The sequence below is a fragment of the Phoca vitulina genome, unplaced genomic scaffold, assembly GCF_004348235.1.
Source record: "Phoca vitulina isolate PV1807 unplaced genomic scaffold, GSC_HSeal_1.0 scaffold16, whole genome shotgun sequence".
NCBI lineage: Eukaryota > Metazoa > Chordata > Mammalia > Carnivora > Phocidae > Phoca > Phoca vitulina.
This window is the reverse complement of record NW_022589719.1, coordinates 11787678-11813565: the sequence shown is the minus strand read 5'-3', so window position 1 is coordinate 11813565 and position 25888 is coordinate 11787678. Positions and strand designations below refer to the sequence as shown.

General features: G+C 43.1%; 1 protein-coding gene across 1 annotated transcript in view; it reads left to right on the top strand.

The window, feature by feature from the left end:
- Positions 1 to 705: 705 nt before the first annotated feature.
- Positions 706 to 25888, top strand: part of LOC116638612 — a 151236-nt gene continuing 126053 nt past the window's right edge. The window contains exon 1 of the mRNA XM_032414725.1: positions 706 to 761. Coding sequence (XP_032270616.1) covers positions 754 to 761 — 8 coding nt within the window. The 5' untranslated portion in view covers positions 706 to 753. The remainder of the gene's footprint in view (positions 762 to 25888) is intronic.

The following is a 25888-nucleotide window of genomic DNA, read 5'->3' as shown; positions in this document are numbered from 1 at the left end:
TTATTTTTTTCATCTGTAAAACGGGAATAAGAGTAACACAGGTGAGGAATAAATGAGGTGATTCATCTAAAGCACTTAGCAGCATGTAGTGCTCAGTAATATGAGTTATTATAATTATGAAGCTGGAAGATCCATTATAGGGGATCAGTTTATATGGTACAGACCCTGGACTATGGGGTCAGAAAGGCCTGAGTTTGGGCTCCTGACTCATCGGTATTAGCTACCCTGGAGCCTCATCTCACCACACGAGCCTTTGTGTTCTCCTTCGTGAGCTGATGACCATACCCGTCCACCCCAGGGCTGTTGTGGGGCTTCTGTTAGATACAGGGTGTCCCGTGCCTGGCACATGGAGCCTAACCCGTGTTAGCTGATTTCCCGTTCTCCAAGTCTTCTAAGATGCTGTGTGTTGTCTCCAGTAGGCATTTCAGCCCTAGTTTCACTTGATGTGAGTCAGAGATAAAGAAAAAGGGATCTGTTAGAATGACACCACCCCCACCCCATATTAAAAACAACCATTTAATACTTTCTTTCAGATATCTTCAAGAACCCAGGAGCCTTTCGGCTCTGCAATTTAAAATACCAACTTAACTGAAACAAATATTGCTGTTCTGTTAAAATTAAATGAATGCAGATGTTGTTACAGAACAATGGATTGAAAGTTCTCCTAATCATTCTGTAGGAGAACACAACTCCCTGACTGGGAAGTTCTTCGGGGCACCACGTGCTTTGGATGTTAACAGTCTGGTTGGGAAGATGTCATGGTACGTAACTTCTGTGTGCCGTAGTCTCTTGGCTTGTACCTACGAATGCAGCTCTGGGCAGAATTTTTGTTTGAGTGTCCCAAAGGATTTTTTTCTTTTGTAAATAAAGAATTCAGTTTATAATCAGTGCTTTCTGGGGGTTGCAGAGGTGAGAGAAGGGGTCGTCCATTGACATGGGACCTATGCATGAAAGCGTCTTTCTACTCTGCTCAGATGTGGGGCCTGTCGGCTCCACGGGCAGGTCCGTGAGAAACAGCAACACCCACTTTGGTGTGAGCAGTCTGTTTTCTGCTTACATATACAGACTTGATTTATAATCCTAGTCCGGACAGCATCTGAGTCTAATTACCTGGGTATATGAAAGTTCAGGAGATCTCAACTAAGTTTGCAATTCAGGGATGCGCTTTACCAGAAGCAGATGGAAAAAATAAAACACTTTAGTTTATGACTAGTTTTCTATTTGGGGGAAGTAGAAAGAACAAAAAGAGTTGCCAAATTGATCCTTGTCAAGCACTAATTAAATATTATTCATGATTAATTCTGATGTTGATGTATTCAGTGTTTTAGCGGTGTCATAAATATCTGAAAGAATGAAATAACTCACTTTGTGTAGCTCTAATAAATCATGCATACCACAGTTCCCACGTGGCCTCGTGAGCCAGCCCCTTATTATTATTTTGTTAATGCATACACTTGTTAGTGACTTTTATGGAATATTATTAGAGATGTGAGAAAATAATTTCCTAATTATGCCTTGCAATTGCCATGTCATTCAGTTAACAAATACTTTTAAAATTATGAAGAATGAACAGTTTCTATTTTTTAGAGGTAGACACTGAAATATTTACGGATGAAATGTCTGGGATCTGCTTAAAAAAATCCAGGTTGTCTGAAAGAGGGGTGAGTGGGTGGGAATATAGATGAAACAAGAGTAGCCATGAATTGATAATTCTTGAAACTTAGTGATGGTCCATGGGGGTTCATTATAATATCTTCTATTTTTGTGTATTTGAGGAATTTTCCATAATGAAATATCTAAATGATTTTTCCTTGGAAAGGAGCTTAAGTTTATTTCTCAAGGAAAATCACAGTAATCAGTTTTTGTTGTAAGCATATGTTCCTTAAATTACAAATCATGGGTCAGAACATGTTGTAAATCCAGTTTGGGGCTGATAGACTGATGATGAGGAGGAGGAGGACGAGGAGGAGGAGAAGGAAAACAGCAATTGTAGCTTCTACTTCATTGAACATCAGCTGTGTGCTGGGTTCTGTGCTGCGGACTTTACACCGTTATTTCATCCTTGAGACAGCGATGCAGGTTAAATATTTTTATCCTTAACTTTGTAGGTGAATCAACTGAGACAGAGATGAAATCACTTGTAAAGGTCACATGCTCTATGACAGAAATGAGGCATCCAGGTCCCAAAGCAAATTCTTTCTTTCTCTTTTTAATTTATAAGGAGACTGCACTTAGTGACACAGTTGGGCTGGAACTATGAATTCAAGTAATTTGAGCAGGAAGGGACCTTAGAGATGCTTTCGTTGGAGATGGCAAACAGATGACATGCTTACTCCCTGCTCCCATGCCCATGGTAGCAGACACGGCTAATGGATTGTGGCTCAGAATCCCACTCAACATAGTGTCCCAAACAGGTCAAAAGGCTCAGGATTGGCATTCCTTTAGAAACCTATTCATCACCTCTCATCCCTCTGACTGCCTTACCAGATGAGAAAACTGAGGCCTGGGGAGAGGCAGGACTCACTCAAAATCTCCCAGACAATAGGTGTCAAAGTCCTCATTTCTCCTGGCATCGGTCCAGGGCTCCTTCCCCCACAATAGCTAAGGCTCCTTCCAGGTCAAACTTTCTATGATTCTACATGTGTGAATACATGGAAACTTGCTTAGAACAGTGCCTGGTCCATGCTAAGGACTGGATCAGTATTGGCTATTATTATTATTATTATTTTTTAAAGATTTATTTATTTATTTATTTAACAGAGAGAGAGAGAGAGAGAGAGAGAGAGAGAGAGAGCACAAGTAGGCAGAGCGGCAGACAGAGGTAGAGGGAGAAGCAGGCTCTCCAGCGAGCAGGGAGCCCGATGCGGGGCTCCATCCCAGGACCCTGGGATCACGACCTGAGCCAAAGGCAGACGCTTAACCGACTGAGCCACCCGGGCGCCCCAGTATTGGCTATTATTAATATCATTATTTGTTATAAGGAGGTAAAATGTAAAATGGGCCAGCTCTCAGATATAAGAGTGGTGACTAAAACCAGGTCAGTTTGCAAAAGCATCTGCTAGTTTCCTAAAATGGTAACAGAGCCCTGGGCCGAAGCTGGACACACAGCTGCAGCCTCAGGCCCCAGGGCCCCCTGGCAACACAGACTGCTGAGCCCTCGGTCCCCAGTCACTGCTCCTCAGGAATGTGCGTGGAGAGCACCGTGCTGAGGGCTCTGTCTGGTGTAGATTGATGATGTAAAGCAGCCGACCTTAACATTGCCTTTGTATGGCGCCAGCAGCACCCCCCAGCCTCACCTTGTCCAGGCTTGGCAGATCCATAAACCACGCGGCTGGCTCAGTGAGTTCCTGTTCTGATATGGCAACCAGATTTGGGCTTTGCTCCTGATCTCGGGTCTCTCTCTCCGCCCCTGAAGGCTTTTGAATCATTCGGTGACTCTGACCAACATTCCTTTCACCACTCACAGCAGAATTTTCATACATACAATGTCCTGCTGCCGTGGTCTTTTATTCTTTGGTGGTTTCGTGGGTTGGCTCTGCTCTCCCCAGGAGCTTAGGAGTGATGCAGGTATTGTGAGTGGAATTCGTTTTTTTTTTTTTTTTAAATCTGTGAATTAAACAGCTAAGAAGCCCATGTAATTTGTGTGACAAGTGACAGCTTGTGTGAAAATACCTTACCCATATCTTGTTACACATTTGCATCCATTATGCTGGGTAAAGCCGTATGTCACTGGTAGACCATTAAGTCGTAGTCACCAATGTTTTCCTAGGTGAAAGGGTAATTATTTTTGCTGTTTGTTCATAATTTATTAATAGTCAGTGAAGAACATTAGGGTAAAGGATTATTTCAAACAAAGTGACAGATCAAATGTGTGGAGGGCATAGTGATCTAGCAGTTGATAAGAAAAGCTATTAGCGTAAAGATAAGCTTTCGTTTGGGATCTGCATTTGCTACTACTGATTGGCATTTCAGATAAAATAGGTGCGTACGGAAGACTGAATAGGAACTTACGGAGAATACCAGTAAGCGGTTTCGCTTTGGATGGAATCAGCTGTGTTCTAGAGTAAGAGCAAATTTCCTATAATGTTATATGCATGCTGGAGGTAGTTTGCAGAGTGATTTTAAGTGGCACGTGAATATTTTTTCTTTTAATAGTTATGTATTTATCTTAAATATGCTAGGAAAACTGTAACTTATAAAACACATGATTTATTGGATTATTTATTATTTATTTTGCTTAGGCTGAGGTTAATTAGATATTTATGCTTTATATTTTTTATTAATTTTTAAAATTAACATATTATGTATTATTTGTTTCGGGGGTACAGGTCTGTGATTCATCGGCCTTACACAATTCACAGTGCTCACCATAGCACATATCCTCCACAATGTCCATCACCCAGCCACCCCATCCCTCCCACCCCCCTCCACTCCAGCAACCCTCAGTTTGTTTCCTGAGATTGAGAGTCTCTTATGGTTTGTCTCCCTCTCTGGTTTCGTCTTGTTTCATTTTTCCCTCCCTTCCCCTATGATCCTCTGTCTTGTTTCTCAAATTCCACATATCAGTGAGATCATATGACAATTGTCTTTCTCTGATTGACTTATTTCGTGTAGCTTAATACCCTCTAGTTCCATCCACATCGTTGCAAATGGCAAGATTTCATTTTTTTGATGGCTGAGTAATATTCCATTGTGTGTGTGTGTGTGTGTGTGTGTGTGTGTATACACACACATATATATATATACCACTTTTTCTTTATCCATTCGTCTGTTGATGGACATCTGGACTCTTTCCATAGTTTGGCTGTTGTGGGTATAAACATTGGGGTACAAGTGCCCCTTTGGATCACTACATTTGTATCTTTGGGGTAAATACCCAGATACTGGTGCAAGTGCTGGGTCGTAGGGTAGCTCTATTTTCAACTTTTTGAGGAATCTCCATATTGTTTTCCAGAGTGGCTGCACCAGCTTGCATTCCCACCAACAGTGTAGGAAGGTTCCCCTTTCTCCGCATCCTCGCCAACTTCTGTCATTTCCTGATTTGTTAATTTTAGCCATTCTGACTGTGTGAGGTGGTATCTCATTGAGGTTTTGGTTTGTATTTCCCTGATGCCGAGTGATGTGGAGCACTTTTTCCTGTGTCTGTTGGCCATTTGGATGTCTTCTTTGGAAAAATGTCTGTTCATGTCTTCTGCCCATTTCTTGACTGGATTATTTGTTCTTTGGGTGTTGAGTTTGATAAGTTCTTTATAGATTTTGGATACTAGCCCTTTATCTGATATGTCATTTGCAAATATCTTCCCCCAGTCTGTCGGTTGTCTTTTGGTTATGGTGACTGTTTCCTCTGGTGTGAAAAGCTTTTTATCTTGAGGAAGTCGCAATAGTTCATTTTTGCCCTAGCTTCCCTTGCTTTTGGTGATGTTTCTAGGAAGAAGTTGCTGTGCTGAGGTCAAAGAGGTTGCTGCCTGTGTTCTCCTTTAGGGTTTTGATGGACTCCTGTCTCACATTTAGGTCTTTCAACCATTTGGAGTCTATTTTTGTGTGTGGTGTAAGGAAATGGTCCAGTTTCATTCTTCTGCATGTGGCTGTCCAATTTTCCCAACACCATTTGTTGAAGAGACTGTCTTTTTTCCATTGGACATTCTTTCCTGTTTTGTTGAAGATTAGTTGACCATAGAGTTGAGGGTCCATTTCTGGGCTCTCTATTCTGTTCCATTGATCTATGTGTCTGTTTTTGTGCCAGTACCATACTGTCTTGATGATGACAGCTTTGTAATAGAGCTTGAAGTCCGGAATTGTGATGCCACTGGCTTTGCTTTGCTTTTTCAACATTCCTATGGCTATTCGGGGTCTTTTCTGGTTCCATACAAATTTTAGGATTATTTGTTCCATTTCTTTGAAAAAAGTGGATGGTATTTTGATAGAGATTGCATTGAATGTGTAGATTGCTCTAGGTAGCATAGACATTTTCACAATATTTGTTCTTCCAGTCCATGAGCATGGAACGTTTTTCCATTTCTTTCTGTCTTCCTCAATTTCTTTCATGAGTATTCTATAGTTTTCTGAGTACAGATTCTTTGTCTCTTTGGTTAGATTTATTCCTAGGTATCTTATGGTTTTGGGTGCAATTGTAAATGGAATCGACTCCTTAATTTCTCTTTCTTCTGTCCTGGTGGTGTATAGAAATGCCACTGCTTTCTGTGGATTGATTTTATATCCTGCCACTTTAGATATTTATGTTTTAATAAGTGATTTAAAGAAAAGTGAGTCAAGAAAAGAAATAAGTGAATAATTGTAAAGGTGGTGGTCAAATCTGACAAAAATTGAGATAATGATATACGAATTAGTGATGTTTAAAGAACATTGGACTAAAAACTGGTTGGAACCTTGGGATTAGCTTTTGTTCACTAGGGATGGCCACAGGTCTTGACATAATATGTCTTATGGCAAAACCATCTGGAGCTCTTACAATATTCTACCTTTGATTTAAATTTTCAGCGTAATATTTAACTTTTGAAGCAAAAAGCAAAACAAAGCATGGAATGTGATTCAAAGTAGGAATTGGGAGGTATTTTTCTTCTGAGTGTGAGATGAAAAAAGATCAAAGTCTTGAGTGTGTGCTTGGATAAGCTGAGGTCTTGTCCAAACTCTGCCATTCACTTCCTATTTGATCTCTGGGATGACCTCAACTTTCCATGAACCTCAGTTTCCACATTGTAAAATGAGGGGTTGAGTTGATCTCCAAGTTACCTCCTGGCCCTGAGTTTTTGACTCATTCAGAATTCTGAGAGGTGGGAAAAGTGAAGCCACCCTTAGTGGCTTGATGTTCTGGGAAATTTAATGTATTCCTTAGCCTTTGAAGAGGGGGTTACGAACGTCAGAAACTCAGTTGATGTCTTAAAGTGGACTAAATAACATTTTTAAAGGGGACAGCACTCATCTGTAATGTAAATTTGGGTGTGCTTTTTAAGTAAAAACCATTCCCATTTCTTCTTCATCACACACAGGAGCTTTTTGGTAATTGGTGTCCCTAACTGGGCTCAGGGACAGGTCAACGATGATTTCCCAAGCGAGCAGAACTCTAAAGCTGATTCTTGTAAACAGAGAGGAAGTTAGAGGAATGGGAAGGACAACTCAGTCAGGGAGGGTAGCTTGAATCAAGACCTGGAGAAGGAAAAGAACACGGTTCATTTAGGGAAATGCAAGTACTCACAGATCCAGCACACGATCCTTGTGGCACCCCCTCCGTGCTAGGCATGCGACAAGTGATCTGGACAGATAGTTGCTTGGTCAGGCTGCAGTACGTGGTGGTGACGGTGGGAAAGAAGTGAGACGTTGATGAGCAGGACTCTCTCCCCAAGGGCCTCCTGCAGGGGCCTCGGAGGCCTTGCCGAGGACTGAAGAGTTTGCTCATGCTGCTGCCCCCCATAAGCAGGCAATGGTTAAGGGGCGCCCGGTTGGCTCAGTTGGAAGAGCATGTGACTCTTGATCTCGAGGTTGTGAGTTCGAGCCCCATGTTGGGTGTAGAGATTACTTAAAAATGGAGTCTTAAAAGAACAAACAAACAAAAACCTTTCCTTTAAAAAAAAAAAAAGAGGGGCGCCAGGGTCACTCAGTCGGTTAAGCGTCTGCCTTCAGCTCAGGTCATGATCCCAGAATCCCGGGATTGAGTCCCACATCGGGCTCCCTGTTCACTGGGGAGCCTGCTTCTCCCTCTGTCCCTCACCCCTCTCTCACTCTCTCAAATAAATAAATAAAATTAAAAAAAGAAGAAGGAGAAAGCTTTGAGATCAGGAGAATTGTGGGAAGGATGGAGGCTTTGGGATGTACTTGCCCTCCTCCAACAGCTCTGTCCCTGTTGGGGCCTTTCCTGTGAGGGAATATTCCTGAATCTGGTCACTTGAAGGCCCCCTTGAGGCTCTAATGATAAATGTCCTTGCCCCTCTAGCCGGAGGCAGGGGGAGGGCCAATGACTGTGCCTAGCATGGGTCCCACTGTGGTCTCAGATGCTGATTCACAAATCCCCCCCCCTTTTTTTTCTTTTTTTTTGGTGAAAGCTGACCCTTTCCTTTGAGCTTCTTGCTTGGACAAGGAAGCATAATCTCAGGAGATATTCTCGTGGATTAAAAACCATGGGCGTGTTTCTTCTTGCAGACATTCTTCACTTTGTAGCTAATTTGCGCACACCGTGTCAGTGCCATCCTAGAGACAAGCTGCTTGTTCCTAGCAGCCTGTTCCTTCCTGACAAGCAGATCTGGGGGAGCCACTGCCAGTTTGGTGAAAGTACAGTGTTGGAGCACAGGAGACTCAGCGCTGAGCCAGGCACCCAGGGGCGGGCGTGCGCTTTCTAGTTAGCTCCATTACCGAGAGGAGAGAGAGCATCTGGGCATGTAGCCTCTTGCAGTGAGTCACACACAGTTGTTTGAAACTGCAGTAAAGAGAAGCCCCCCCCCCCCAAAAAAAACCACACCCCCAAACATAAAAAGAGTTCCACCACCATTGTTCATTTTAAGCTTTGCATTTGATGTCTAACCATTTGAGGAGTTAAAAAGTAAGAGACTGGCAGGCTCGTTGGACTGCTTCAGTTCAAAATCTGGCTCTGCTGCTTGCTAGCTCTGGGGCCCAGTGCAAACAGAACAGTAATATGCCTTCTTTAGAAGATTTTGGGGTGGAGGGAATGTAAAGAACTTGGCCAAGCTCTTGGGAGGTGTTCCATAATTGGTAGCTCTTGTTATCACCTGGTGGACATTGTCGTTTTTCTGGTAACGATCACCTTTCCCCTGACACTGAACCCCATAGTAACCACTAACAGCTTATGTGCATGGAGTATAGAGTTTAGCCACGTTTCTATGTTTTTTACAAATAAGAGTTCAACTGAGCTGGATGTTAAGTAGGGCAACTGTTCCTTCCCTCGTATAGGGGAGTAAACAAAAATTGGAGCAGTTAACGGATTTGACCAAATTCCTAGAGTGAATAAAAGGAATCAGCACACAGATTCAATCTTTTGATTGAAGTCTTGTGCTTTTTATCGTGCCACAATTTCACTCTTACGCCGAGAGTATCTCCTCGCTTCTGTAAGTGAATGGTCGTTACTCTTAGGAATCAGAACACCACCAGCCACCTGCGTCCTGACGTGAGCACTGGCGGGGCCACATCTGGTGTCCTGGTTTCAGGGGCAGGCAGGCAGGCAGACAGGGGAGAGGTTAACAGGGCTTTGGCAGGGGTGTTACAATCATGCCTGTGACAAATCTTGAAAACCCAAACCCAATATTCCACTGTATTTGCGTTCAGGGGAGGGCTTCTTGCTGCTACAATGTGGCGGTCTTGGGAAAACGTACAGGTGACATCAGCTTGGACAGGGAGTGTGATTCAATCTTTGTAGGGGCAACAATAGTTCCAGCGATGCACCCTAACCACCCCCTGTGTAATTCACAGTGGACATCAGGTTTGGGTCTGAGAGTATAATACTCATCTCTCTCAGAAGGCTCCGACTCAAGTCCGCATCCTCCAGCATCATTTCTTGTTGGTTCACTGTGGTTTATGGAACCGGCTCACCTGTACCTGGTAGATTCTGGTCCTGTGACCTGCAGGTTCCTTCTCAGTAGAATGCGCCTCGGAGTCCATAGTTCGCGTTATTGCTTAAATGCCATTTCTTCACATCCGCAGAGACTAATTTTACTGCAATGGAAGACCTCAGTGTGAGCTATTCTTGCAGAACATCCTGCGATGTCAGAGAGAGGGCAGGACTGTGAGCACCCCTGCTTGGGTCCTAATCCGGGTCAGCTTGCCGGGTGGGAGAGATCCTTCATCTGTGTGGCTGATGTTTCTTCTTGTCTATGATGAGAGAGTTGAAGCTGTATCCAAATCTCCTTCAGCTTTTAAATTCTATGATGTTTAAGCAGTAGCTTAGGAACAATTTAGGAGAATCGATTGGAACACCTCACTCCGTCTGAGAATTGCTGAGTTGTGGAGACATGAATATTTTTATTCTTTTAAAAATTTGTTTTGCAGCTGTCCCAGGGATTAAAAAAAAACCACGTTATTAAGCAGTTTCTATGTATTGCCTTTGCATGGAAGCTAAAGGCTTTTATTAAGATTTAAAAGCATGTTTATTCTTATTTTCTTCAAAAATGTCTTAAGAGGGGTTATCCTCCCGTCCAGAAGTTCCTATGCCTGGTTTATGGTCAGAAACATGGAGGAAACATTTATAAGCTACAGGATTCCTAGGTATCTACCAGACCTATGGAATTAGAATATCTGCGTTGTAAGGCCCAGAGGTCTATATTTCAAAACAAGCAGAGAGTCAAGCAAACTTCCTGGGTGATTCTGATGAACAGCCAGGTCTGGGCAATCACTGCTAAGTCGGCTGATGTCCTGTGATTGTGGTGGATTCGGTTTCTGATTCCTGGCTCTGCCTTTCTCCTCCCAGTAGTTTTGTAGTGCTCAGGGTGAGCTGCAGGGAATGATCTGGGTTATTGACTGGGTGGTGTGTAGGAGAGGAAGCCCAGGCCTGTCCCAAGGCCTGAGGGTGATTTTTGCCACAGGTTAATCATTTGGCTGCATAGCATACCCTGTCTTTGGTGCCCTCTCTCCAGAGACTTCTGACCTCCCACATGTGCCCCTGACCCAAAGCAGCTCCCTCCTCATACAAGTCAATAATCCAATCCTACTCGGATTGCTTTCTTTCATTTTGGGGTAACTGTTTTATTGAGGTATCACTGACATTTCATACAATCCACCCATTTAAAGTGGATAACACAGTGGTTTTTAGCATATTCACAAATAAGTGCAATCGTCTCTTTTCAAAGAAACGCTATACCCTCTGGCTACCATTCCTCCTTCGCTTGCCACATCTCCCAGCTCCAGGCAACCACTGATCTGCTTTCTGTCCCAGCAGATTTGCCTCTTTTAGATGTGTTGTGTAAACAGAGTCATAGAATATGTGGCCTTTTGTGACTCCTTTCACTTAGCATGTTTCCAAGATTCATCCATGTAATAGTGTGTAAGAGCACTTCATTGCTTTTGATGGTCAAATAATATTCCGTTGTACGGCTAGCCTACATTTTATTGATCTATTTATCCACTGGTGGACATTTGGGTTGTTTCTACTTTTTGGCCATTATGAATACTGCTGTGTGAACATTTGTTTACAGATTTTTATGTGGTTATATGTTTTCATTTCTCTTAAATATATACCTAGGTAGGGTGTTGTGGGCTGGATGGTAACTTAATGTCAAACGTGGACTGTTTTCCAAATGACTGCACCATTTTACATTCCTGCCAGCAGGATAGGAGGGTTCCAGTTTCTCCTTGTCCTTGTCAACACCTGTTATTTTCCAGTAACACAAACAGCCACTTGAATGAGTGTGGAGTGGTATCTCATTGTGGTTTCCTTTCTTCCTTTTTAAGGGGGATTCCTGCCAAATATAATTTATTTAATCCATCTACGAAAAGTCTTTTTAAAATCAAAATTAACTTTTAATTGTTCACTGTAAAAAAAAACAAACCCTAGAAAATACAGATAAACAAAAAAGTAGAAAACCCAAGTCACTCACAATCCCACTACCTAGGGAAAACCAGTATATACTATGGAGCATCTCCTCTTAGATTTCTTTTTTATGCAGTATTCACTTTTAAGAGGAGAATTTGGTAGACTCAGTGAAACAAATTGATAGGATTACGGGGGAGATATTTTTGAGCAAGAAGAACCCTGACCTTTCCCCTTCCCACCTGAGATGAGACGAGGATTGGGCCTCTTGGCTGCATCCCTGCGAAGTTCTGACCTATGTGGTAAATGGAAGAAATGCTCTTCTTTCTGACCCCAGCTGTCTGTTGAGAACCGTATCTAACTTTTAGCAATGTAGCTGTTAGCAGTTGCTGAATGAGGGTCCCTGATGCCACTTAGACTCTGAGTAGGGCCTTGGGGTGTGGGTTGGGGGTGGCGAGGTTCTCTTACACCCTGAACCTAAGAAACTTTTGACATGTGCTGTGAGAGACATACTTTCTTTTTTTAAGCATTGATCACATTGGACTCATTGGATGAAGGAAAAGATCATGCATGTTGCTACCCTGTCTTTGATACGTGACCCACATGTGGGCATTGATTTAAAAAAGGCAATCTTTTTCTAACAGCCAGCTAATTAAGAGTTCAGTGGTAACTTCTTATTTTCATAACAACTGAAACCGTCAAGAGCTCATTGTAGGGGCGCCTGGGTGGTTCAGTCGGTCGGGCATCTGCCTTCGGCTCAGGTCATGATCTCAGAGTCCTGGGATCGAGCCCCGCATCGGCTCCTCACTCGGTGGGGAGTCTGCTCCCTCTGCCCCTCTCCCACTCATTCTGGCTCTCTCTTTCTCAAATGAATAAATAAAATGTTAAAAAAAAAAAAAGAGTTCATTATAAATCCATGGTTTGTACCTTGGAATCTTTTCTCCCTTATCAGCAGTGATGTTCTACCTGGCAGCCAGGTAGCTAAGGCTAGTGCAGCCTATTTTATATTTTAGCTCCAATAATAAAAACTAAATATTGTGGAGCACTCACTGCATGTCAGGTGTCCTCCAGTCTTTTACATGGATTATTTCATTTCATCTTTAAAGCCACCTTACAAGGGACGATTCATCACTATCCCAGTATTATGGATAAGAAAGCTGAGGTTACACGTCTTGGCCTGGACATGCAGTCTGGCTGTGCTAGCATTCCAGAAAATGGTACTTGCCTAAAACTCATAATGAACCAAAACAGGAAAACAGTATGATTGAAGAAAGAAGGTTTGCTTGTCTGGACTGCCTATACCACTCCCTGATTGAAAAGCTCCTTCTTCTGTTTTGCTCTTGGATGTCGCACACTGGGCTACCTCAGGGGAGGGTTGCCCGTACTACTTGGAAAGGAAATCTAGAATTAAGTGAGGTAAACTTCTTCTGCAGGACACCACTCCAACTATATACTTTTGGCTAATTAAGCACTTTTTCTGGGAATGCACTTGAGGAGTGAGAAGAAGCTGGGATTGGTTCAACTCCTTTTTTTTTGATCTCGCCATCCCGAGACACCAGGTCATGAGAGGGATGAGAGCCGTGCACTGGGAGCCTTAGGAGGGTGGGGTGGTAGCTCGGGCATGGGAGCCCCTGGAAGGACCTTGTTGGGGAGCCGGATACTCTGTGAGTGGTCCAGGGCATGGGGGCAGAAGGTCAGCATTAACCACCAGCCTGCCGTGAGCCAGGCGCTGTGCTGGGCTCTTCTTGGAGGTTGTGTCATAACAAGCGCTGTTGTCATAAATAGCTAATAAAATTCTATTTTATTCTGACCACCACTCAGTGCGGTAGGTGTTATTAGCTGCCCGAAACCCTTTTGGAAAAGAGCTGGTGTGAATAGTTAAGACTGCCATCCCTGTTGAATGGACACATTTGCAGGCTCAGAGAGATGACATAACGTGTTTCCCAATCCCCAAACGACAGAGCCAGGGCTGCAGTTCTGCTGTGATTCCAGAGGCCGTGCGAGTATATATTTAGTTAATTTTCTGGAGCCCATGAATGTAAGTCCCGTGCGCTCTTGTGGGACCATGGCGTGGGGTTGGAGCGGGCAGTCCGCTGGCCTAGTCGGGAGGCGGCCAGGATTCTGTGATTGCTGACTTCGTGTCCCATTTTTACCAAAAACTAATTGGAATGAGTTGAGAGTTTTAAGAAGTTTTTCTTTCTTTTTTTTTTTTTTAAAGATTTTATTTATTTGACAGAGAGAGACACAGCAGGAGAGGGAACACAAGCAGGGGGAGTGGGAGAGGGAGAAGCAGCCCTCCCACAGAGCAGGGAGCCCGATGCGGGGCTTGATCCCAGGACCCCGGGATCACGACCTGAGCCAAAGGCAGATGCCTAACGACTGAGCCACCCAGGCGCCCCTTAAGCAGGGTTTCTAAAGCCTTTAGTGGTTAGGGACTCAGGATTAAGGTCAGACCTAGGTTGGAATTCAGACCTCGGGCTACTTATATATGCTCCATATGCTTTTATTTGTGAGGAGGGGATGATACTGCCCATTTGACAGACTTGTTGGGATGATGATGCTTGGTACATGGTAAATGCTCCAGAAACATTAGCTGTTACTGTTATTACCACCTATGGATGCCCTTTTGTACTCCCCTGACACTTTTTTTTCTTTTTAAAGATTTATTTATTTATTTATTTGATTGGGGGTGGGGCAGAGAGAGAGAAGGAGAGTCTTAAGCAGACTCTGTGCTGAGCATGGAGCCCCACAGGGGGCTCGATCTCATGATTCGGAGCTCACAACTTGAGCAGAAATCAAGAGTTGGCTGCTTAACCGACTGTACCACCCAGGCGCCCCTCCCCTTACTTTCTTATAGTCCCCCAAAGGGGCCTCCTGGACACCCTCTACCGTTCACCCCCATTGAGACCCACTAGATTCAGTGATTTTATGGAAGGGTATTCAGGAATTTCATTGATTCTGCCTTTGTTTGGAGTTTGCTGGTTGGATGCCCTTAGGCTCTGGGAGACTTTGCTGCACTGGGTCTCCCAAGGCTGTGTGTAGCTTCCATATTGACACCTGTCTGGGGCCAGAGCTGCTCTATCAATTCTTTATTAAGACCAGTTATTTTTTATTTATGATGCTTGCATGTTCATTAAAAATGGCATTCCCTGTTGGGGATACCATCAAGGCTTTTAGCCAGTTTTTATCAGGTTGTTAGAGTAGATATGAATATTTTAATAGAGAGAAAGAGCAAAGCCTTCAACAGACTTAATTTGTTCTGGAATCTAAGTGACAGGCTTAACAGGGGTGCCAAGTAATTCAGTATAATCAACCCAGATAGTGGAGTAAGGAACACAATTCAGTGGACCAGGGAGCTTTTCCAGAGAGGCCACAAGGGGATTTTCCACCCCTGAGCAGCTGTAAATCACTGTATCCTGCATCCTTTGAGTCCAGGTAAGATCTTGCATAGCCACGGGCAGCTTCTATCCCCCGTTAAGTTCCCAGGAAGCCAGGGGGAGCGTTTTTGCAGATGCCATTTTAACATTTATAGAATTCTTTTCCCAGGATGCTGATCTTATTAAATTATGTACAAAATGGTGGATAAGTCAGGTCACTGCTGCCCATTACAATCATATTTGGGCCTCAGTCCTGATTGCAATCCTAGATGCCATGGCTGGTTTCTTGGTGTAGTTTAAAAATTATCCACTTGGGGGAGCTTTATGATTGAATTTTAAAATCCATATCAGATTTTTTTTTTTTTTAATGTGCGACCGAGATCCAGATGAATACCACCTCCCCCCCCCACTCCAGTGACAAGCTACTGAAGCAAGCAATGGTTGCAGAAATACAATGATAAATCAACGTGAGTGGTTTTACTTTATTGGCAATTCCTCCCTCTGGATTTTGAAGTTATTCTTGATTTTTTAAAAGCTTCCCTTTCAAACTGAAGTAGTTTAAAGATAAAATAAAGAATAGCAGTACTTTCTGCTGTTTCTCGGATGAGTGTTCTGCATATGTATGCAGACATCAATGCATACTTAAATAAATGCTTGTCCCAGTTAATTTTCAATAGCCACAGCACCAGAAAAATCTCCTTTGAAGTTTTATGAACACGGTCAGTTGCAAAGAAGATGAAATCACGAAACCAAATGTCTGAGCAGGGAATGCTGTTTTCCAGAGTATTCGCCATGTAACTCTCCATCACTCTTTCTCTCTTTCACATAGGTGGGGCCTGGAGAGGTCTAATGAAGGACAGTCCCTTGCTGCCCGGGCATATGTCCAGGTTCCAGATGGTCTTTGGGGTCTACCCAGATTTGGACAGTTTTGAAATAATGGAAAGCTAGTTAGGGTTCCTAATTAGGACATTTGCTAGAGAATGTTGTCACAATATGGACGCACTATTAACCCACTTTACTATGGAATAAAATGAAACCAATTATAAACGCACGTATACAAGTGTGACTCTATGTGCCCACCTGCCCGCACAGAGGGAGCGGGAAAGTGTTTCTCAGAGGGGGATGGCTTGCTCATTGTCTAAAGCTCAGTGTTGTTCTGTTCTCTTCTTTTCTCCTCTTTGTCTTCTCCTTTTGAGTTGTCAGGGCATTCTAGATTCTCCCCTCATTTACTTAGGGTTCAATTATTATATTAATATGGCTCTGCTATTTTGACAAAGCCTCTTTCTTAGTTTTCCTTTTCTCTCTCCAGAAGAGGAAGGGAGGAATGCCGGAGGGCCGCCTTTCAGCCTTTTGTCCCTCGGGTGAAGGGCATCGCTGTCTCTGAGCAGCTGCTGCTGTCCCCATATCTGCATCGTTCCGTGCCATTTCCTCCCGCCCCCCGCGCGCTCAGGCTCACCTTGCCCCGCCGCTCTCTCCCTGGGCAGCCTGGCCTGGCTCCACGCAGGCAGCCCGCTCTGTCGTCAGTGCTCCGCGGGGACGAGTCTCGGGTACCTGCTCCAGTGGGGACCCCACTGCTCCCCTCCCCCCCCCAGTCACTTGTTCACCATCTTCATTGGTCACATCGATATGACTCTCACTGTCTGCTCAGTGGAGGAGAAATCTCGCTTCCTCAGGAACCCTGTTGCTCCCACCAGGAAGACTTTTCTTCAGGAGGAAAAAAAAAAAAACTGCTGCTCGCTCCTACTTTTATTTTCTGGTCTTTGGCTTTCACAGAGTGGTTATCAAACTTTTCTTTGTAACCATGGACTTTTTTTTTTTTTTTTTTAATAAATCATACACAGAAGCCCAGACCCGTCCATGCCTGACTTTCAGAGAGCTGTGTGGCAGATTGTTCTTTAAGACAGCTAAAACCATTTCTGCTGACATCTTTTACAGTGGGACTCTGCTGCTTCTGCCATCAAGGGGTGGAATCTGTTTCTCGTCCCCTGGAATCTGGTGGCCTTTCCACTGGCTTAGACTGTCAGAGTGCGGTGATGGGCTGGTAGCGGCGCTGACCAGGGGCCAGCCCAGCTTCGAGCGGCCTCGCAGCTCCCACTTCCATCTTCACAGGTCCTTGCCCTAAGACGACCAGGTGAAGAAACCGCCCCTTCTGTCCTCTTGGGTCCTTACCCTCAGACCCCCCGGGGAAGAAGCTGCTGTACTCTGCCAGAGGATGAGAGGCCGTGGGGATGAAAACTGAGGCCACCTAGCCAACATCCGGTACTGAGAGCTGGGCACATGAGGAGGCATCTTGGACCTTCCAGGCCAGGTGACTCCCCAGCTGATGGCAGGAGGATGAGCGAGCCCACTAGAAAAGCAGAGGGACCATCCAGCAAAGTGCAGAATTAAGAGAAATAGTCAATTCTAAGCCACTACGTTTTGGGCTTACATAGATGACTGAACTAGAAATAAAAATAGATGGCCGAAAGAGGTGCCCTTCAAGGAAAATCTTATGCTAAGTCTGCTATGTGTGCGTAAGCCAGCTTATTTTTAATTATGAAATCAGTTCCTGCGCTATGACAGTGTAAACGGAGAAGAGACGGCTTCTAGCGGCCCCATGTTGCTGCCTCCCCCGCCTGTCCTGCCCCCTTCTCCCCGCATGCCACACCACATCATGGCTGAGCTTGTTGTGTATTTTTCTACACCGTGAACATGCTTTGTGGAGAGCCTTACATAAAATCGGATTTACGTTTATAAAGTCTTACATCTCTTACGTTAGCTAAGAGATCCCTGTATCTAAGGGCACACAAAGGCCCATCTGCTCTGTCTGATGGCAGCAGAGGGAGGATCTGGGCCCTCAACAGCCCAGCCCAACCCCACTCCCTTGCGGCGCTGTGGATGGGAAGGAGAGCGGATGGGAAGGCCGCTGGCTTAGCACACTCCAATGCCTTCTGGAAAACTTACAGTCATCAAGATCAGCCAAGCCGACTAGATAGAAGTAAAGTACATATGTTACTTTTCTACTGCAAGTGGATGATTTTTTCAATTCTAAGGAGACATCTACTAGGACTACTGTTGCACATTAACCTATTCTTGAATGTTAGGCTTGGTGGCCATTTTCCTAGTACTACCTGGATAATAATTACCATATGCTCACTCCTTACTTCGTGTTGACCTCTTTGCTAAGCACTTCACATACATTGTCTCGTTTAGTTTTCCTAAGTGAGGAAGGTGAGGCAGGTATGAGGCAGGGTTCATTTTACAGATAAAGAAGTGAGGACTCAGAGCAAAGGCATTTATCCATCAGGGCTGGGACACCGCACGATTCCAGGGGCACCATTCACATGGTTGTATAGTTCACATGGTGGCCCGACCCGAGGTGGCAGTCAAGGAGGTGGCAGAGCTGGGATTTCAGACTCCCAAACCTGAACACTTCATTTTATATGACTTCGTTAAACTTTTCACTTCTCTAAGCTACTTTATTTCTTCTGTCTCTATCTCTGTATCCCAGTGTCAGTCTATCCATCCACCCATCCACCCATTCATCCATCCACCCATCCATCCATCCATCCATCCACCCATTCATCCATCCACCCATCCATCCACCCATCCATCCATCCATCCATCCGTCTATCCACCCATCCATCCCTGCCTCCTCCTATCTACCACTCACCTAGTCATCTGTTTAGTCAAATCAGTGAAGGTATTGAGTGTTAATAATTAAGGTCTGAATTTCCAGTTTCTTGAAATATACATGGAAACATGAATTCTCTAATGTGTATTCTTATTCTTAAGTTCATCTGAAATAAAAATTTTAATTACTGAATGTTTAAAACAACCGGAAAAGAAAATCATTTTCTAGAAACCCATGTGCCCACAATACAGATTTCATATTGTGCCATATTTGCTTCAGATTTCTTTTGTCTCTCATTTTAAAAATGAAAATAGAATAATGAGGGTCAAAGCTCTGCCCCCTCTCTTTTACTTCTTTCCCTAGCTTAAAGATGGCATGTCATATCCATGCCACATTCCCATGCGTGATTTTGCATATTTACTACATGTCTGTATCCATAAATAATATTTAGTATTATTTTGAGTTTTATAGGTTGTATTTACCATCAATATGCTTTTGCACCTTGCTTTTGCCCTTCAACACTACTTTTTTGAGATTTATTCATTTCGACATGTATACATCTAACTGATGAGCCGTTAAGTTGTTTTACTTCTTTTGCAGTTATAATAATGCTGTAGTGAACATCCCGGAACGGTCTCCTTGTTCACAGGTGCATGAGCTTCTGTAGGGCAGACACCAGGGAATGGAGCTGCGTGTCTTCGCTTTCCTGTTCAAAATACTCTTCGAAGTGCTTGTGCCTGCTTACCTCCAACAGCACTCTACTGCAGTTTCTGTTTTCCCACATGCTCGCTACAGCTCATGTTATCTAGTGTGTATCAAATGGTATCTCATTTTTTATTTCTATTTCCCTGAGCATCATTGCATAGTTGTATAGGTCATTCAGATTTCCTTTTTGTGGAATCCTTAGTCATAATATCCTTTGCCTATTTTTCTACTGGATAGTCTTTGCCTTTCTTACTGATTCATTGGAAGTTTCTTGTTTCTGGTGTTGTTGTTAAATATTTTCTGGAAGCAGATCCTTTATCAGTTAATTGCATTGCAAGTACCTTCTATGTCAACAAACACAGTTTAGCGAGCTCCATTCAGTCTCTTGCAACCGTGGGTCTTCTATGTCTCCTAGGTAAGCATTCAGAATGTTGTAGGTCATTACATATTACTGGTCATTACCTTTTACTAGGTCAATCAGACATGGCCAAAAACCAACATGGTAAGGAGTAAGACATTGCTAATGACCTCATTTACCAGACCTGTATTTCTCTTCTCACTAACCTCTGCCTATCAAAATCACACTCTAGCAACTGCTGAGTCAGCACAAGGAACTAGAAGGCTTGTTCCTGGTGGTAACTAATGAGTCAAATCAATGAAAGAGAATTAATTCACAATAAGTCTATCTTACCTAAAACAGGCCAATCCTAAGCATAAATAACCCATATTATATTTCATCAGTCCTGGAGAGAATAAGTTCGTTTAATTGAGTCTTCTCAGCCAGCTGCATCAACAGCTTCAGTAATGACCTGTAGGTAATGACCTATAACACTGTGGGACCAGTGGCCCTAGGGTAGGTCATGGAATCTGTATATTAAGAAGCTACTCCAGAGGATTACGCTCTGTGGCCATATTTGGAAATCTCTGAATTAGGCCATCTGGTTTTCTGGGCACCACTCTGCCTTTACTATGGGGCTACCTTCTGTGGAAGAGGGTATTTTTCCCCAAGACAAGGCAGGAAGCAGATCCAGGTACGGGAAGAGGATCCCAGGGAAGAACAGGAGCTTCCTCCCTGTCTCAGGTATCCCCTACAGACTAGCTTCCTATCTGAAAATCTGTCTTATTCCCATTAATTGCCATTAGGAGTCTTCACAACTCATACCATCACTCTGGCCTAAATGAAACAAGCACAACAGCATACAACCCATTGCACCTCCTCCAAAGTGAGACCACACCTGAGAGCTGGGGGATTGTTTTCTTATTGCTAACCTGGGAACTGGTTCCCTGAGTCCTAAGATTTTTATTTTATTTCGTTTTTAGAAATGTGCTCTAAGTCTAATGATCCATTTAAAAGAACAGTCACAGCCACTAAACCTCTTGGAATAGAACCCTTAAGACTTTGTGTGACTCTGTGTTTTGCTAATGTTGTCAAGATGATCCTCGGGTTGTTCCAGAGTCAGGCAGAAGGAACACACGGGTGGGTCTGAAGGAGGATGTGGGTAGTTATCAAGTCCAGCAGCTCCTCCTGTTGAGCCTTTGTTTCCTGCAGAGTTCTGTGACTTCCAGAAGTGGTTGTTAGGACAGGGATGGACCAACAGTTTTCTGTGCTGCCTAAGCTAAGGAAGCATTATGTTGAAACATGGTTTTTAAAGTTTCACTTTAACAGAGTAACAGGACCATCCTAATCCCTGACTGCTTTAGTTCTCCAAGGAACACAGAAGCCTCCAAGGAGTTGGCCAGTTTGCATGGGAAAATGATTCTGGCTCTTCCTTCCTGCAGATCAAGTTTCCAGGAGGGCAAAGGGGTGCTTACACCTTTCCCATGTTCTACTCACACCGTCTTGTGCTATGGAGTCTGACATCAGCTACATAATAGACTCCTTCATGGGGTTGTATTAACTCTCAGACTAAATTCTTCTCTGTTTTCCTCTTTCAGTTCTTTCCAGAGCCTCCTATGGAGAGAGCCAGTGTTCGAATCCTATCACTTGCTAGCTGTGGGACCTTAGGCAAGTCCTTTAACCTCTTAGAGCCCCAGCTTTTTCTTCTTTATTTTATTTATTTATTTTTTTAAAGGATTTTATTCATATATTTGACAGAGAGAGCAGGAGAGCACAGGCAGGGGGAGCGGCAGAGGGAGAGGGAGAAGCAGGCTTCCCGCTGAGCAGGGAGCCCAATGCAGGACTCGATCCCAGGACCCCGGGATCGTGACCTGAGCTGAAGGCAGACGCCTAATGACTGAGCCACCCAGGTGCCCCAGCTTTCTCTTCTTCTTCTTCTTCTTTTTTTAAAGATTTTATTTATTTATTTGACAGAGAGAGAGCACAAGTAGGCAGAGCGGCAGGCAGAGGGAGAGGGAGAAGCAGGCTCTCCGCTGAGCAGGGAGCCCGAGGCGGGGCTTGATCCCAGGATCCTGGGATCATGACCTGAGCCGAAGGCAGACGCTTAACTGACTGAACCACCCAGGCACCCCATCTCTTCTTTAAAATAAGAATAATAGTAGTGCCAATCTCATAAGGTAGAATCAGGACTGATAATTTGTAGGGCCCAGTGTAAATGAAAATGTGGGGCCCTTTATTAAAAAATTATTAAGAATTTCAAAATAGTGATCGCAGAATGTGAAATCAAGTATGGGGCCTTTCTAAGCACAGGACCCTGTGTGACTGCATAGGTTACACACCCATGAAACCATGGAATCAATGAGATAAGTAGTTTTACTATTACTCCTATTAGTTTGTGTCTTCTGTTTCCTTTTTGTGCTCTAGGTTTGCCAGGAATAGCCAAACATGCCCTCCATCGAAATACGCACACACATACTTATTATTCAGTTGTTCTTAGGGTCCCTTAAGTCTGTTGAGTTTGCTTTTCTTTTTTTCTTTGCTTGAACCTAATAACAGAAATCATTAGGTATAAGGTTCTGATTTCATTCAAAATGCCTCAATTTATATATTCCACTTTTCCTTTGATCCTTCTCCACATTCATACTTTTGTATTCTCCTTATTTCCATGTTGTTCCATGGTTTTCCTAAGTTTTTAAAAAGAAAATCATGAAATCAGAGGAGACAAACCATAAGAGACTCTTAACTATAGGAAACAAACTGAGGGTTGCTGGAGGGGAGGTGGGTTGGGGGGTGGGGTAATAGGGTGATGGGCATTAGGGAGGGCATGTGATGTAATGAGCACTGGGTGCTGCAGACAACTGATGGATCACTGAACTCTACCTCTGAAACTAATAATACATTACACTATATGTTAATTGAATTTAAATAAAATTAAATTAAATTAAAAAATAAAAAGAAAGTCATTTAAAAAATTAATGAGATGGTAATTCATTGTTAACAATTAAAACAGATGCTCAAGAAGGAAACCGGGGCTAGCAAGGGAGGAAATGGGATGGAACCAAGAACTGGAGAGAAAGACAGAAGAGAGATTTTGAGGGCTTAAGTGTTTTGGTGACTAGGGTTTGGTTCATAATAATTACAGCCGACATGCTGTGCTGAGTGCTTTCCAGAGCTCGTCTCATTTGATCCTCACAATAACCTGAGAACGATAGATGGGGTTGTTGTCACTGGTAAACGAGAGAAACAGAGGCATGAGAAGTCAAGTAACTTGCCTCAGGTCACAGAGCTAGTCGGTGTTGGCTCAAAATAGGAACTTCTCAGGCAGACAGACTCATACGGAGCTGTGTGTGTTTTGTTGGTGGCTGTTACCTGTGACTGCAGTGTGTTGAAGTCAGTCCTAGTCCTTTTGTCATTTCACCCCTACGTACTTCATTACGCATTTCTAGAGAATATGGATATTTTCTTATGGGACTGTAGTACCATCATGATACCTGACAAAATAGCAGTATTTCTTTGATATTACATGTAACCCAATCATATTCAAATTCCACTGATTGTCCCCAAAATGTAATTTTTAAATCTTGATTCATACACACCAGGATGCAAATAATGATCTCTATATTGCCATGGTTGTTATATTTCTTAACTTTATTTTCATCCAGAGCAGACTCATCTTTTAAAAAAATGCGATTAACTGAAAAAGCCTGGTCAACTGTCCTATAGAGGTCCCCAAATGGGATTTGTCTGTTTGCTCCTCCCTGATATTACTTGACTTGCAGAACCTGTTTTTTTAATTCCTACACTGTATGTCGCCTGTGTTGTTCTGGGTCATGCAAAAAGCAGACCTCCTTTTTGAAATCTCTTTGAAAGATACCCAAAAAGATTAAATTTGTTTCTCAGTGCTTTTCCTTTGGATTTTTGGATTTGTTTTTAAGTATTAGTCTTGTGTTTCCTCTGGGGATGGATCATCATTTAACTCTTTTCTCTGCTGTTTTATGTTTTGTATACAGCTTTTCCTTTCTTTAAAAATGCTTTAGTGAACATCTTTGCAAATATAATACTTTTTATCATTTCATTAAGATACTTTTTGTCATTTCTAATTCAGTTAGGGTGTCAAAAGTTATGATCATTTTAGTGGTTCAGAAAATTACTTTCCATAGGAATGCATTTTTTTACATTAAAAAATTAAAACTTAAGGTTTCTCAGATTCAGTTGCAAGATCCCATGGGTTCTTTGGGTAACCACAGATTCAGGGGTGAGTGTATAATTGAAGATTTGTCCCTATAATCTTTCCTAATATTTTTTCAAAGAAATGACAAAAGAAATTGCATTGCATGACCTACAACAACATGTCCAAGAGAGGCAACATACAGTGTAGGGGGGAAATGAAGATAATTGCAATGATGTCCAGACATACAGGCTTAGTATGTCACAATATTGTGATTTGGGCTCATTTCAGTACACCTGTTTTAAAGATTTTATTTTTAAGTAATCTCCACACCCAACATGGGGCTTGAACCCACAACCCTGAGATCAAGAGTCTCCTGCTCCACCAACTGAACCACCCGGGCGCCCCAGGACGCCTGTTTTAAAGGAGATTTTGTTTTGGTATGACCTAGTGGATTCTAGGTTGGTTGTTCTGATGAATTCTACCACGAGCCAATCCATTTCAAAAAGATCCTTAGTCTGTTTAAGCATCTAAAGCAAAGTAAAAACAAGAAATGAAAAATCCCAGTATCTGCTGTCTTTTACATCCCAGGTGGTTGATTTTTGTTGCTTTGTTTTTTTCATTAGATGAAGTTTTGCAGGTGTCTTTTGTGCTTAGGAATCAAGAGTGTATTACAGTGCTGATTTCACAGAAAGGATACAGTAATTAGAATATCAGTCTTCCTGATTCTCTCACACCCTCATGCCTGCCTTCTTACCTAAGTCTGTAGCATCTTTTCCTCGTTCATGTGATACTTGTTGGCTGTATTAATTAGAGATCAGTTAAGCTGCTGTAACAAAGATCCTCTAAAAGTATAGTGGTTTAAATAATGTAGAAACTGACTTTCCTCTCATACAGCAGTTCCATGGTGGTCCGGGTAGATGGGACAGCTCTGCTCTCTGCAGTCATTCAGGAACTTGGGCTCTTCCAAGCTTTTAAATCTGTCATCCCTTAGGATATAGCCATTGTCTGTGTGACTGAAGCTTGATCCTTGACGTTGTGAGTTCCAGTTCATGAGAAAGAGCGAGAGGAAGTCTGGGATCAGGGAGTTCCTTTTGACTCAGAAGTTGCACACGTTACTTCCACTCATATTCCTGTAATAAGAACTTTATCAAATGACCACACTTAAGTGCAAAGGAAGCTTAATTAGCAGTATAGTTTTTGGTGAGGCAGACATGTGCCCAGGAGGAAGAGGAGAATAGATTTTGGTGGGCAAGTAGCTGTCTGTGATGTATTATTTATGATGGTGGGCTCTAGAGTCAGACAGACATGAGTTCCAATCTTGGCTCTGCCACTCACCATCAGTGTGACTTAGAACAAATGATTTATCTTCTTGATTTTTCTCATTAGAAAAATAGAGATAATCATTTCTATTTTCTTGGGGTTGTTACAAGAATCAAGTTGAATGAGCAAATTCATGCAAAGTGCTTAAGAAAAAAAGCAATGGTGGGGCACCTGGGTGGCTCAGTCGGTTAAGCGTCTGCCTTGGGCTCAGGTCATGGTCCCAGGGTCCTGGGATCGAGTCCACGTCGGGCTCTCTGCTCAGTGGGGAGCCTGCTTCTCCCTCTCCCTTTGCCTACAGCTCCCCCTGCTTGTGCTCTCTCTTTCTGTGTCAAATAAATAAATAAAATCTTAAAAAAAAAAAAAAAAGCACTGGTAGTTAAGAACATAGAATTGGAATCAGACTGGTTGAGTTAAAATCCTGGCTCTGCCTTTGCCGGCTGTGTGGCTTTAGAGAAATTATACAAAATTGCCTGAGATCCACCTTTTTTGTCTATAAAATGGAGATATTATTAGTACCTACCTATAGAAAAACATGAATAGAAAATTTTCCAAAGAAGATACCCACATGGCTAACAGACACATGAAAAGATGCTCAACATCATTCATCATCAGGGAAATACAGATCAAAACCACAAGGAGATACCATATCATATCTATCAGAATGGCTAAAATTAACAACTCAGGAAACAACAGGTGTTGGCGAGGATGTGGAGAAAGGGGAACCCCCCTACACTGTTGGTGGGAATGCAAACTGGTGCAGCCACTCTGGAAAACAGTGTGGAGGTTCCTCCAAAAGTTAAAAATACAACTACCCTACGACCCAGCCATTGCACTACTAGGTATTTAAAGGATACAAAAATGCTGATTCGAAGGGGCA